Consider the following 13,375-nt stretch of genomic DNA (forward strand, 5'->3'; position numbering starts at 1 on the left):
TTGACATTTGGTTAATACGTGTTGGAAAATCCGACACTTAATCAATTTTTCCAATATCCTGAAGCATTCGAGTTGGAATTTGGCATGTGAGTTTCCGACACATGATATTAATTTTAAAAACTTTCAATAAAGAATGGATCAAAATGTATATATACACGCACTAGTTCGCGCCCTGCCCCTTCATCCAGGAGGGGAGAGGTTCGAAACTCCACGCCCCTCATTGCGCCACTAAAGTGGAGTGCCGTGGAAGGTGGGCCCCCGCGCTAGTGCTCCCCCTTGGTTTATGTTGTGGCTGCCAACTGTACAGTAGTTCCGAGTAAAAAAATGTATATACATGAAAAAATAAAAAATAAATGTATATACAAAGAAAGAAGAAAAACAAATATTCTCTTCTTTTTAAACTCACATATCGTGATACATAATTCATCCCCAAGTTTTTTTTCCCCTTGTCTTCCGATATGTCTAGCACGCGAGTCTAGAATATGAATTGTTTGTTTTTTCTCCATGTTTTATGTATTATTGAAATGGAGTTAAATTTGTCAAATTGAGACAATGAATGATATTAATGAATAATGGATTAATATTTTTAGCGCAAATTTATTCTAGGTGATTATTATTTTTATTTATTTGTGACTTTGAATCAAATTAATTTGATTGAAATAATCATAAAAATAATAATTTATTATGTATATATAAATATATTTATTTAATATATAACATGTTCAAACGTGTCGGAATTCTCTATTTTTTTAGAAACGACATATTGGCGTGTTGTATCGCGTGTCGTGTGTCAATGTCGGTGTTACTTAGATTGCAATTACCCTTTTATTTATTCAACGACTAGAAATCAGACTTGGATGCATAACTCGTGGATGTAGAGCCAAAATTCATTTACTTCGCATCACGCTTTTGTGGGCTCAAGCAAACATATAACAACAAAACAGGAGATTCATAAACTCTAACTAAGCACCATCCCTTTGGTTCTGCAACTGATTCTTAACTCGGAAGTTTCTCTATCCCACAAATTAGAAAGAAATACCAACATAGGAAATAACACTTGATATTATTTTAAAAAAATGGCCGAAATTTATGTCATATTCGTACGAAACTCCTAAAAATGCTAAATAAAAAAAATTACTTTTGGGGTATTAGAACGTGCTACCAAGATTCATTACAACCGTTCCCACTAAACAGTAAACCCCTGGCTACAAGGCTTGCATCGCTGCGCAGGACGGGGAAAACCGCGTGATTGATTGGCCGCACGCGGTCAGAAAATATGAATAAATCTCAACCGTCGGATCCACCTCGAGGTTTCCCGATTATAACACGGATCCAACGGTCGGCTCCCCACACCGACCGCCACCGACCGAAGCAGGAACCTTCATGTAAATACCACTTCTCTCCTCCGCCGCATGCCGCACCCCGAAGACCCTCGCTCCGACCGGCTAGACTTTCTCTCTCTAGGAAGTAGTTCTTCTATAGCTCTTCTTCCATGGCTGGCTCAACCGCGTTGCTCTCCTTGGCGGCAACGGCGGTCCTCCTCGTTGGCTTGGCGGCGCGCGGGGCCCCCCCCGTCGCCGGCCGTCACCCCCTCCAAGTCGGCCTCGCCGTCACCTTCTCCGCTGGCGGCGACGACGACGACGGCGACCCCACTGCCGGCTTCCACCCCATCTCCTCCCTCCAGCCCCACCGCCTCTCCCCCATCGCCCCCACATCATCTCCTGCCCCAAAGGCTCCTGAGCCGCATTGACGTCACGTGTCATGAGAAAGTATTGAGAAAAGTCGCATCGGCATTTTCTGTTAGTCAAATTAAATGGAGTTAATGGAAGACCTTAGTTGCATCAATTTAATAGAATTTAGGATTTAATTATGAGTTTTTAAAAATTTTAAGAATCAAATAGTACAACTTTTTGCACAAGTTTTATGACTTTCAAGTGTAGTTACCCCTTTATTCAATGACTAGTATATTTGGATACATAGCTTGTGGACGCATAATCAATTCATTGATTTCGAATCCAGCTTTTAGGGGCTTGGGCAAACATATAACGACAAGAGATTCAACAATTGTAACCCAGCATCATCCCTTTGGTTCTACAATTGATTCTTAACTTGAAGTTTCTCCGTTTTAGAAATTAGAAAATACCGACATAGGAAATAACACTCGATATTATTAGAATGGTTAATATCACAAAAAATCAAAAAATTATATACCGGTAATTAATTTTCATTAAATTTTATTGTTAAATTATTAAATTGGATGACACAGAGTTATAACTTTACCAATTTATGATTTTTCGTGGTATTAAGTTAATGGATGATAAGTTTATCACAAAAATATCAATTTATAAATTTTGATGATAAAAATTAATTTTAAATTAATTTATTATATGTATATTAATTTAAGATTTTTTTTTATGATATTAACTCTTATTGAAAATGCCCATAATTGCGAAAGATGTACCCGATTAGTTGTCGATGTGCTGTGAATTTATCTTTGGGCTATTAGAACGTGCTAAAGAGATATAATCCTTTACAACTGTCTCCACTAAACCCCAGCTATAAGACTGGCGGAGAACCGCGTCGCTGATTGGCCACGCGGTTAGAAAATACAAATAAATCTCGGCCGTCGGATCGATCCGAGGGTTTCCATTTATAATACGGATCCAACGGTCGACTCCGATGAACTCCACCCCAGCACGGAACACACCGCAAAACCTTCTATAAATACCGTCGCCCTCCGCGTCGCCGATCGCAACCGGAAAACCCTCGCTCCGATCAGCAGAGCTTTTCTCACTAAAGGTTTCGGTTCTCTTTCTCTCTCTAAGAAGCTCCTCTTTCATGGCTGGCTCAAGCACGTTGCTCTCCCTGGCCGCAATGGCGGTCCTCCTCGTCGGCCTGGCGGTGGCGCAAAGCCCTGCCCCGTCGCCGGCCCTCACCCCCTCCAACTCCCCCTCGCCGTCGCCTTCGCCGCCGGCTTCCGCCCCGTCTCCTCCCTCCGGCCCCGTCGCGTCTCCCCCGTCGCCGCCTGCGTCGTCTCCAGCTCCGGAGGCTCCCGCGCCGTCTATCGCGACGCCGCCGGCCGCGGCGCCCACTCCTGGGGACAGTGGCGCCGTCAGCAACGGAGTTGGCTTCGCCGGTTGGGCGGCGATCGGCGCCCTCGTCGCTGGTCTGTTCATATAAGCGAGCGATCCGCCGGATTCTTGCTGCTTCTCTAAGGCTACCACCGTTTATTTCTTTTTTTAAAATTTTTGTTTCATAATACTCAATTTTTTTATTTTCTTTTTCAATTTTCGACACTTTTATGTATAGAGAGATGCTTATCGGACAGATCATTATAGAGGATTGATGATATTGTTTATCCAGAGATTATTATTTATTGCTAATAATACTCGTGTGTTTAGTTTCTTGGTGAATGGATATTAAGTTGTTTATCTATTATTTGCGATTCTTGCTCGCCTAAACAAGCACACATGGTCGATGTATTTTCGAAAATTAACAAAATGCCTCATGATCAGAAAGAAAATTGCGATTTGGTCTAATTTTTCACTTTTCTGATTACTCTCAATAACAACATCAACGGTAGAACATACTTTACCAAAGTAAAATGGTGAGGACTTCGCTATTTAAGTGCCAACCTATAATTTCTAAGAAATAAAAGGTTGATTTTAGCAAGCAAGAGCGATGATCAAATGGTTTGTGCTACTAAAAGTTAGTAATGAATATACAATAGTTTCTAAACTTTGCCCAACAAGTAACGTGTCGATGTAATCACTGAATTTTTAATTTGTTCAATATGTATTATATATAAAAATATCTCCACGCTAGTCCTCACATCAACTTTCATATAGTTCAGGAATTAAATTGAATAAATTAAAAGTTTATGGATCATATTGAACAAATTAAAAATTTAGGAATCACATTACACATCAGACTAAATTTCAGGAATCACATTAGACAAGTTAAAATTTTTAGGGCCATATTATATATTGAACCAAAGTTTATGGACCAATCGTATCTTTTTTTCAAATAGTTAACGTCATTTGAGGATTCATTTTTTTATTACAAATCTATGTTCCTTTGAAAAATACATGAGAAACTACTATGTGACTAAAAGAAAGGAAATTTATCTGAAAAGGTTAATTTATTCGAGAGAATAAGTGTACTAGAAGTCCAATAATAATTGAATATGTGGACGTAGAACAAGAATTCATTTACCTCTCATCAAGCTTTTGTGGGCTCAAGCAAACATATAACAACAACACAAGAGATTCAAAAATTCTAACCAAGCACCGTCCCTTTGGTTCCACAACCTTAGCTCGGAAGTTTCTTTGTCCTAGAAATTAGAAAGAAATGCTGACATAGAAAATAACACTTGATATTATAAAAAATGGCTGGAATATATATCATATTCATAAAGTAGAAACATAGGCAAAACTCCTAAAATGCGAAAAAAAAAATATTTTGAATTTATTTTTGGGGTATTAGAACGTGCTACCAAGACACGCCCCTTCTTTACAACTGTTCCCACTAAACCCCCGGCTTAAGGCTTGAAAACCGCGTGATTGGTTGGCCGCACCCGGTCAGAAAATACGAATAAATCTCGACCGTCGGATCCACCCCGCGGTTTCCCGGTTGTAACACGGATCCAACGGCCGGCTCCCCACGCCGACCGCCACCAACCGAAGCAGGAACCTTCCTGTAAAAACCGCCGCCCTCCTCCGCCGCATGCCGCACCCCGAAGACCCTCGCTCCACCGGCGAGACTTTCTCTCACTAGGTTTCGGTTTTCTCTCTCTAGGAAGTAGTTCTTCTCTCTAGCTCTTCTTCTTCCATGGCTGGCTCAACCGCGTTGCTCTCCCTGGCGGCAATGGCGGTCCTCCTCGTCGGCCTGGCGGCGGTGCAGAGCCCCGCCCCGTCGCCGGCTCTCACCCCCTCCAACTCCCCCCCGCCGCCTTCTCCGGCGGCGGATACGACGGCGACGCCGTCGCCGGCTTCCGCCCCGTTTCCTCCCTCCGGTCCCGTCGCCCCCGGCGTCGTCCCCCGCCCCGGAGGCTCCTGCGTCGTCGATCGCGACGCCCGCTCCTGGGGACAGTGGCCCCGTCAGCAACAGAGTTGACTTCGCCGGTTCGGCGGCGATCGGCGCCCTCGTCGCTGGTCTGTTCATGTAAGCGAGCGATCCACCGGATTCTTGCTGCTGCTCCTCGATGGCTACTACTATTTATTTCTTGTTTTCTTGAATTTTTCATAATGTTCAAAATTCATTTTTTCGATTTTTTTTTAATGTATATAGAGATATGCACTTTGGACGGATCATTACAGAGGATTGATTATATATTGTTTATCCGTAACTTATTATTGTTATTATTATTAATATTTACGGCTAACAATATTCGTTTATTTAGATGTAATTTACAATTCTAATTCACCTAAAAGAAACACATTGTCGTTGAGAAAACTGAATTAATATTACACCACTTGAGCCAAAAAAGTAAAATCATGATTTGGTACATTTTTCGCTCTTGAACATTGTTTTCCCATGATTTCTTGGTATTATCGTAATTAACAAAATAAAGAGGTAATTATCTATAATGAAGCGAAATATTCAAAGATAGAAATATCAACTCGCCAAAATGACATGGTGTTGGATGTTACTATTTTAGTTTTTTGGTTGAAGATGTTGCCATTTAATTACCAATCCATATAACTTGTGAGGAAAAATTAGATGATTAATTATATGTTCATAGGAATAGCAAGCGAGACTAAGTGATTTGAGACTCAAAATCATTTTGTAAAAGATATAAATAATTATTTTTAAGAAAAAAAATTTACATTATTTATATTTTGCAAAGTAGCAAGAGTCTGAGTTGGGTTTTTCTCACATCTTTAATGTGTACACCATTCTCAATTCTCCAACGGTAATTCAAGTCATTCCATCACGCTATTGACCAATCTAGGCGTGATTCCTATACCTACAAGTACATGCAGCAGAATTACAATTTGAACCTTCAGTCCAAAATTTTCGTTCATGAAAGTTACATTTGTCCGGTGACTAGAATTAGACCAAGATAATGTAGCCCGGAGACGTGGAGCAAAGGTTTGTTTATTTTGCGTTAAGCTTTCAGGGGCTCAAGCAAACATAAAATAATACATTCGAAATTGTAACCTAAGCATCCCTCTTTGGTTTCTACAACTAATTCATAACTCGAGAGTATCTCTGGCACTTTGCTAATCAAGGCCAAAACTGAAATATTAGAAATGCCAAAATAAGGAATAACACTTATATGTTATCTGAAATGCCCATAATGTATCATCTTCCTAAAGCAAAAACATGGATGGATTCCTATAGTGTGAAAAACGCGTTTAAATTTATTTGCATTATTGGAATAAAGAAAGGCTACAAAGATAAATTTTTATTTTCTTGTTTCTTTGTTATAACCCATTCACTTTACTAGTGAGTTGAACTAGTCAAAAAATTTACCTTTTTTATTTTTATTTTTCTGCTATAACCCTAAACTCACTCATTATAACACAAATATCCTAAACTTATATCAACATGACAAATATACATTATATGAAATAATAGACAAAATTAAAAAATTTCATGTACAAAATGATAAAGAATATTTATATCACAATGGACAAGTTTAGGGATTTTGACAATGTAATAGGCACAATTTGTTTTTATTTCTTTTGTATTACTATTTACCCCTTTCTTAAAAAAAAAAATTAGAACGACCTGATCATAAAAAATAAATAAATAAACATGGATTACCTCAAAAGATGGTAGCACGGTCTGATTTACAAGAATACACACTAAAACCTGCATTTGCATCCACTTCAAAATCTCTATAGGCCTACAAATTTCTAAAGCTACCCATACGAATCACACTGATGAAACAGAAGACTGATTGCACGTACAAGTTCTTCCCCAACCTTGACACAGTTTGTTAGAATGGAATACCCAGAAATACGGTGAAGCGGTCAATGGAGTCCCATACCCCACCTCAACAGTGTTCGACGGTCGGTGCTGATTGGTCGAGAACACACATATGATACAGAAAAACACACTGATCACACTTCATTCCTGTTAGTACTTTCACTGATAAAGAAAGGAATCAACCGATCCCCCGAGATCAGGACAATCCAATCGGGTTCTTCCTGAAGGAGGCCATGCACCTTACCCTTTACATGTTGAATGAAAAGAAGAGACGATGCCTGAAGGGGAGCTTGAGCAGAATCTCTGGCAGCCAGATAAATGTAGAGTTAGTAGACGTGCTGTAATGCCGTCTAATATCTATGAGTTACTAATCATCCTCCAGATATTGGTGCACGTGTCAAAGGCGGTCGTCTTTGTTGAGTCAAACTCAAACTTATCCACCACCCTTTTCTCCCTGTCAACAATATCTGTGGTTATTGAGATTCAAGGACCAACTGATCTGGGGACAATGGTGAACTCTAGTCGATTGTCACTGCATTAGAGTACATGAACAAGAAGAATTGAAAGGATACACCCTGCAATTTTGGAGCTATCATCCAAGTTTGGGATGATCTTCGTCACAGAAGCATACATCGAAAGACTCATCCTGCAAAATTAGGTAGAACAAAAGGATATTAATTTTGAAACAACATGAGAGAACCTTATTGTGTGCGCACATTGTGCATGAGACCGCAGGAGCACAAAGGGGGAAAAGGATACATTGAAACAGTCATGCTATAAGACCAATTTATACGAAAACAAAATAACTTTGAGCATCCCATTATGCAAATTTCATTGCCTATTCCTGGAAAAGAATGCACAAAGACAAGCAAAAATCAACCTAAGCAAGCATGCACACAGGACACACATCCAAAGAGTGCATGAGAACAAAGAATTTAAGGATATGATCAGATAATACATAAATACTAGGAAGCAAGAAATCAAATAGACTACGAATTGGCCACAAAAAAGGGTCATATACATTCTGGCTTGTGCTTAAGGTACACTTCAGGGTTTAAAACACATTTGGGCTAACAATTGCAGAACTTTGACAGTGTCCTTCGAATTATGATAAAATAGCAGCTTAAAAGAGATTATTTTCTGGACCTATATGACTTTGATGGCAATGTTCTTACTTCTTAGCTACTATTCACTACGCTTTTCATTCTTTTGTGCATTTAGGGGGTTAGGTCGTTGAAAGGATAGTATTTGGGCTCCAGTGTTTGGAGGATCAGATGTACACAACCCCTAAAGCAAATGAGCGGGCTGTTCTGAAATAAGAGAACATGCTGCAACATCCATACAAGCAATCTTACTCTGCGAGAACCTAACCCCAAGTTCGACTACTTAAAACTAATGCCAGCTAGTTTGTTGATCTTGGGGAAGCAGTAGTCACCAGAAGATGATTTGATTCTAAAAAGCACCAGTAGATAAATATCATGGATTATAAATTGGGATTATATGGAGGGAAGGAATAGGAGATTTACTATAAGAGTGGAATTTTAATTAGACTTCTCTATGTATGAATAAATGCTGAAGACCAGTTTACAGTTCTCATAGACAATTGTATAAGAATATAAGAATCTGCAGCCCCTTACATCCCTCTTTGGTGGTAATAGAGTTATAGCAAAAGGACACAGGAGACAATTATCCCGTTAGCACAAATATTAGATCATGAATAGGGAGAACACATGCAAGCTGCCAACTAGATCCTTCTATTGCACAAAAATGTAGGATTCAACCGATGCCACTAACCTCATCCTACCCTGTCTTTTAACAGAGATCAGCTTAAGTAGCACAAATATGATTGGGCTGTCTAGCAATATAAACTTCTTGTGTTAATCACATGAAATGTAATTTCACAAATTGTATAGATGGAGAAGAGTTTATGGTGACCATTCCAATGTATGTCTATTCGACAACATAAATCATCCAATAAAGAGATGATGCAAACTAATTGTTCTTCAGAAGTGATTAGCTAGCAACAGACACTGCTATGGACAGTTAGAGAGGCATACAGAGCCTTGCCTTTTTTTCGCAATAGCAAGAATATATGGAAATGCAGATGCAAACTTATAATACCAGACACAGTTTAATGTTATGTTATTTTCAATTTCATGCAATTTTTTTTGCAACATTCAGAAAAGATATGCACATTCAAAATATCCAATCTGTTGAGTTATTAATTTGAAGAATTGAAAAGCTTCTGCACATGAACTTACTGTTCTTTCCGCCCATTTTGCTCAAGTTTCTTCAAAATTGGCTTCCTCTCCTCAATGGAAATCCTTTGGAGATCTAGCTCATTAATTTCATTGGCAACAATTGTGTTGGTACACATAAGACAAAATTAAAAATCAATTCTTTGTCAATGAACATGTAAAAGAATCATTAACGCTATCACAAAAAGGATTGTTTAGATATTTATCTCAAATCCTCCATAAGCAGCCGTTCCTTCTCAAGTTCCTCTTGCAGTTCTTTCTGGAGTTGGTCAATATCCACATCTCCAGCAACTTCAGATCTCACTGCTTCAGTTTTCTTCTTGCAAGCATCAATCTTTTCCTCATACTCTGCTCAACCACAAAATTTAGAACAAAGAGAGAGAATCAAACAGGTGTAAAATCAAAGCAAACCATCTTGTTGATAAGTTGGTCTAGATTGTAAAGTCATCGTGATTGTGAATAGACGTAACTTTGCATTTCTTCCGGACTAGTATCCAATTCTACGGAATTAGTAGGAAAGCTCTGTACTGCAGATAAAAAGGGAAAAGGGGGGTCCAAAGGAAATAGACCATGTTCTCATTTCATTACCAAATAACCAAAAAGCAAACTGGCAAGATCTAATTTTGACACAATAGCATTTATTCAAATATTTTATAATTAAAATGACACGATGTGAACTTGAGGGTTTCATGGATGTTATCACTAGTATAGCAATTCAAGAAATGTCTCCAATGTTAGTCCATGAACCTGTCACAGTGAAATACTTGCATCTGGTAAAGACAATCACAAGTCACAATGTTCAATTACTCTCAGAAACACCCCCAATCCCAAAAGCCATTCAATCTATAAGGTTGATAGGAGATGAATTGTCACACGCAGAAGTAATCGTAATTTCTACTAGATGAACAACCTACCTCGAGAAATCGTAACTATGAAAAAGCAAAGAGAGGAAAAAAGCATATTCTGATATACATAACAGAGTAGGCTACCAAATCAAAGATAGCAAGAAAGAATCAAACAAGAAATTCTGTTTAAGATGGAGGATCTGCATAATTTATGTAGGGAAAAAGCAAGAGAATAGAATCAAATAGGCTTAGAGCCAGCATATTCCTTTATCATCTGCTATGTGATTCAATGGGTTAGAAACTACACTCTTAATATACAGTTTACTTGAATGACGTGCAGCCATCACAAAGGGCTTTCAAATATTTTTGTACTAACATCATGATAAACAGATCGATCAAGCACATCTGCAAAATGGCTTATAGCAGAAAAGATAAAGCATCCTTTAACTAATTTAACACGGGTACCAATATCTCTAAACAGTTTGGTGTCCGGCCAGCAATTACTCGCACGAGACAAAAATCAAACTCAGAACTTACATATATGACTTAACTAGTGGGTTGCACAAATTGGACAGCTAACATCCTAGTATTAGGACGTCCATATTTAATATGGAGGACTCCAAGAATGCGAGTAATGAAAACTGTAGCAGAACTATACACACTGCATTACGCCTTGTGATAGTAAAGACAGACAATTGTGCATCTCTTCCTCAGTAATAGAAGATTCTACAGAATTAGCAGGGAAGAGAAGTACTGTAGATAAACAAGGAGTAGAAGGATGTGCCAAATCAAATCGCCCGCATCTTCATTTCGCTACCAAATAACCCATAAGCAAACTTGGCCAGATATATCAATCGCACACAAGATAGCATTTCAAAAGGCCCGGACCCCTGAACCACCTGCACTTCGATCCTGCCATCCTTATCGATAAAAGAAGAAATTTTTGAAAGAGACTCGGAAACCCACAACAGAACAGCAGCCCCAGTTCAAACGACACCATGTCAATTAAATTCAGACACGAACTGGGAACTCATCAAAAACTTCAAATTGAATCCTTTTCAGCCCAAATCAAGCCATCGACACGAAACGGTCGCACCCATCAAACTCAGGCCCGCGGCATCTCCGACCCGAACCCACCAACCCACCACCGAATCTCGACGCGCAAGCAAAAGGGTAGCCGCGAAAAAGGGGAAAGATTACCGACCCAGGAGCGAGGACCGGAGTCCGGCGAGGTCGGCGTCGCAGGAGGAGCGGAGGGCGTCGGAGTGGCGGAGGCACTGGGCGAGGGCGGCGGCGTCCTTGTCGTCCCTGAGGACCTGGGCGAGGTCGTCGCTGTAGGAGACGAGCTTCTCCAGGTCGATGCTCCGAGAGGAATCCCCATCTCGTTCTCCCTTCGCGCCGGAGAAGAGGGAAGATCGAAGAAGAAGAAGACGATGTGGACTGGAGAGGGAAAACTGGGAAGAAGGGCGCTCCTCGAAGCACGTTCAAAATCTTTCTCCTCTTCTCTCCCCTCCCACTTTTTCTTTGAGAAGTAAATTATTTAATGGGTTAATATCTTGAAAAAACCCCAACTAACGCATCCATAATAAATTTACCCAAAATTAATCCCAAACTAGTATATATTTGATAAATTTATTCTAATCTAAGACACTCGTGACAAATTTACTTTATTTTAATTTTCATTAAATTTTACTTTGTCAAATTATTAAATTAAATGACATGTGACAATTAACCGGTTTACCACCTTGGAATTTTACGCCTGTTTATCATAATTTACAATTTTTGTAATTTTTTTGTGATATTAATCCAATTTAGCGGAGAATATGTTTGTCACAAATTTATCGGTTTGGAGATTTTGTGGTCGAATAAATTAGTTTGAGGTAAATTTGTCATAAACGTACTAATTTATGGTTTTTTTTTATGGTCGTCGAGATAAATTTGTCATAAGTGTACCCAGTTTTGATTTTTCAGAATATTAACCATTATTTAAATAAACACACTAATTTCACGAAAAAAAACTAACAATTTAAAATGCTTTCTTAAGAAAATAATCAATTTCATTGTTGACAAAATTTGACTGACAGAAATTTTCTTTGCTCACGATAAAATCGTCTAGACATAGATTTTTGTTGATGATTAACATTTTTGTAAACATGATAAATGATATTTTTTAGAAAATATTTGTCAGATAATTGATTCTTCGTAAAAATAAATGCACCCTAGACGTTTCAAACAAGTATGCCGTCTTTAACGTTTCATAATTAATTCATTGAATTTTAGCTTCAGAAACCGATCGTTATTTACTTTAGTTATTGTTTTCTCCTAAAGCACTTTAGACTCGATTTGGTTTGACGGAATAGAATGAATGATGAGATTGAATGAAAAGTGAAAGGAAATGAATGAAGATTTCGTTTTCTCAGTGGTTAGTTTAGCGAACATAATAAAATGAGATTTTCTTTCATTTGGTGGTGAGCAAAATAATTCGAGAGTTGCAATCAATTTAATTTACGTACACTGTTGTTTTAATAAAAAATTGCACCATTAAAATTTATGAACATATTTGTAAAAATGTCACTCTAAATTTACCATTGTAGCTATAACAAATTATTGCAACAAAGTTATAATTCCTAAAATATTGCTTAAGGGAGTTGCCGTGACAAAATTTGTAACACATTGATTCTAGTTGTCGCATCACTATTTAACATATATTTGCCGATTATGATTAGATTCTAGTTGTCGCATCACTATTTAACATATATTTTCCGATTATGATTAATAATTTGCTATAGACATCTAATAATATCGCTAATTATCTAAAATAATCTTATGGTCTATTCTATTTTTAATGGGCCCAAATGGCTCTCTAGCCTTGGTAAGGGATGATGATTCCATGGCCCAATGAAACCAATGGGGCCTCTCCACATCTGTTCACTATCTACATCGCTTGATTTTCAAGCGACTCTAAACTTGACAAAGTAATTGGGTCAATTTACAACAAAATTAAGAAACTTGTAAATATAGATTTTGTTTGTTTCACGAAAAATTTACCTTTCTGGAAAATATTTTCCATAAACTTATTTTTGAAGAAAATGAGAATATTTTCCGATATTTAGTTAAAATCTAAATCTGTCGTTTGGAGAGAAAAATTTGATTTGATTTTTCTAAATACACATAGTCTATTCAAGCGCTAATGACTTGCACACAAACAACCGAGGAATTAGACATGGACACTAGGATCCCGAGTCCAATCTTGATGAACTTCGACCATGGTCCCAAGGACCTAGGCAAGGCCAGTGCAGTCTTGAGCAAGAGAGTAGGCACCAATCCCACCTCCAT

General features: G+C 38.4%; 1 protein-coding gene across 1 annotated transcript; it reads right to left on the reverse strand.

The window, feature by feature from the left end:
- Positions 1-6,742: 6,742 nt before the first annotated feature.
- Positions 6,743-13,375, reverse strand: LOC120295935 (kinetochore protein SPC24 homolog). The gene is made up of 6 exons (XM_039317555.1): positions 13,250-13,375; positions 11,244-11,493; positions 9,401-9,542; positions 9,198-9,299; positions 7,509-7,582; positions 6,743-7,403 (listed from the first exon to the last, which is right to left on the reverse strand). Exons 1-6 carry the CDS (start codon positions 13,373-13,375, stop codon positions 7,294-7,296), a joined length of 804 nt encoding a protein of 267 aa, XP_039173489.1. The 3' UTR covers positions 6,743-7,293.

This window comes from Eucalyptus grandis, chromosome 7 (assembly GCF_016545825.1).
Source record: "Eucalyptus grandis isolate ANBG69807.140 chromosome 7, ASM1654582v1, whole genome shotgun sequence".
In the NCBI taxonomy this organism is placed as follows: Eukaryota; Viridiplantae; Streptophyta; class Magnoliopsida; order Myrtales; family Myrtaceae; genus Eucalyptus; species Eucalyptus grandis.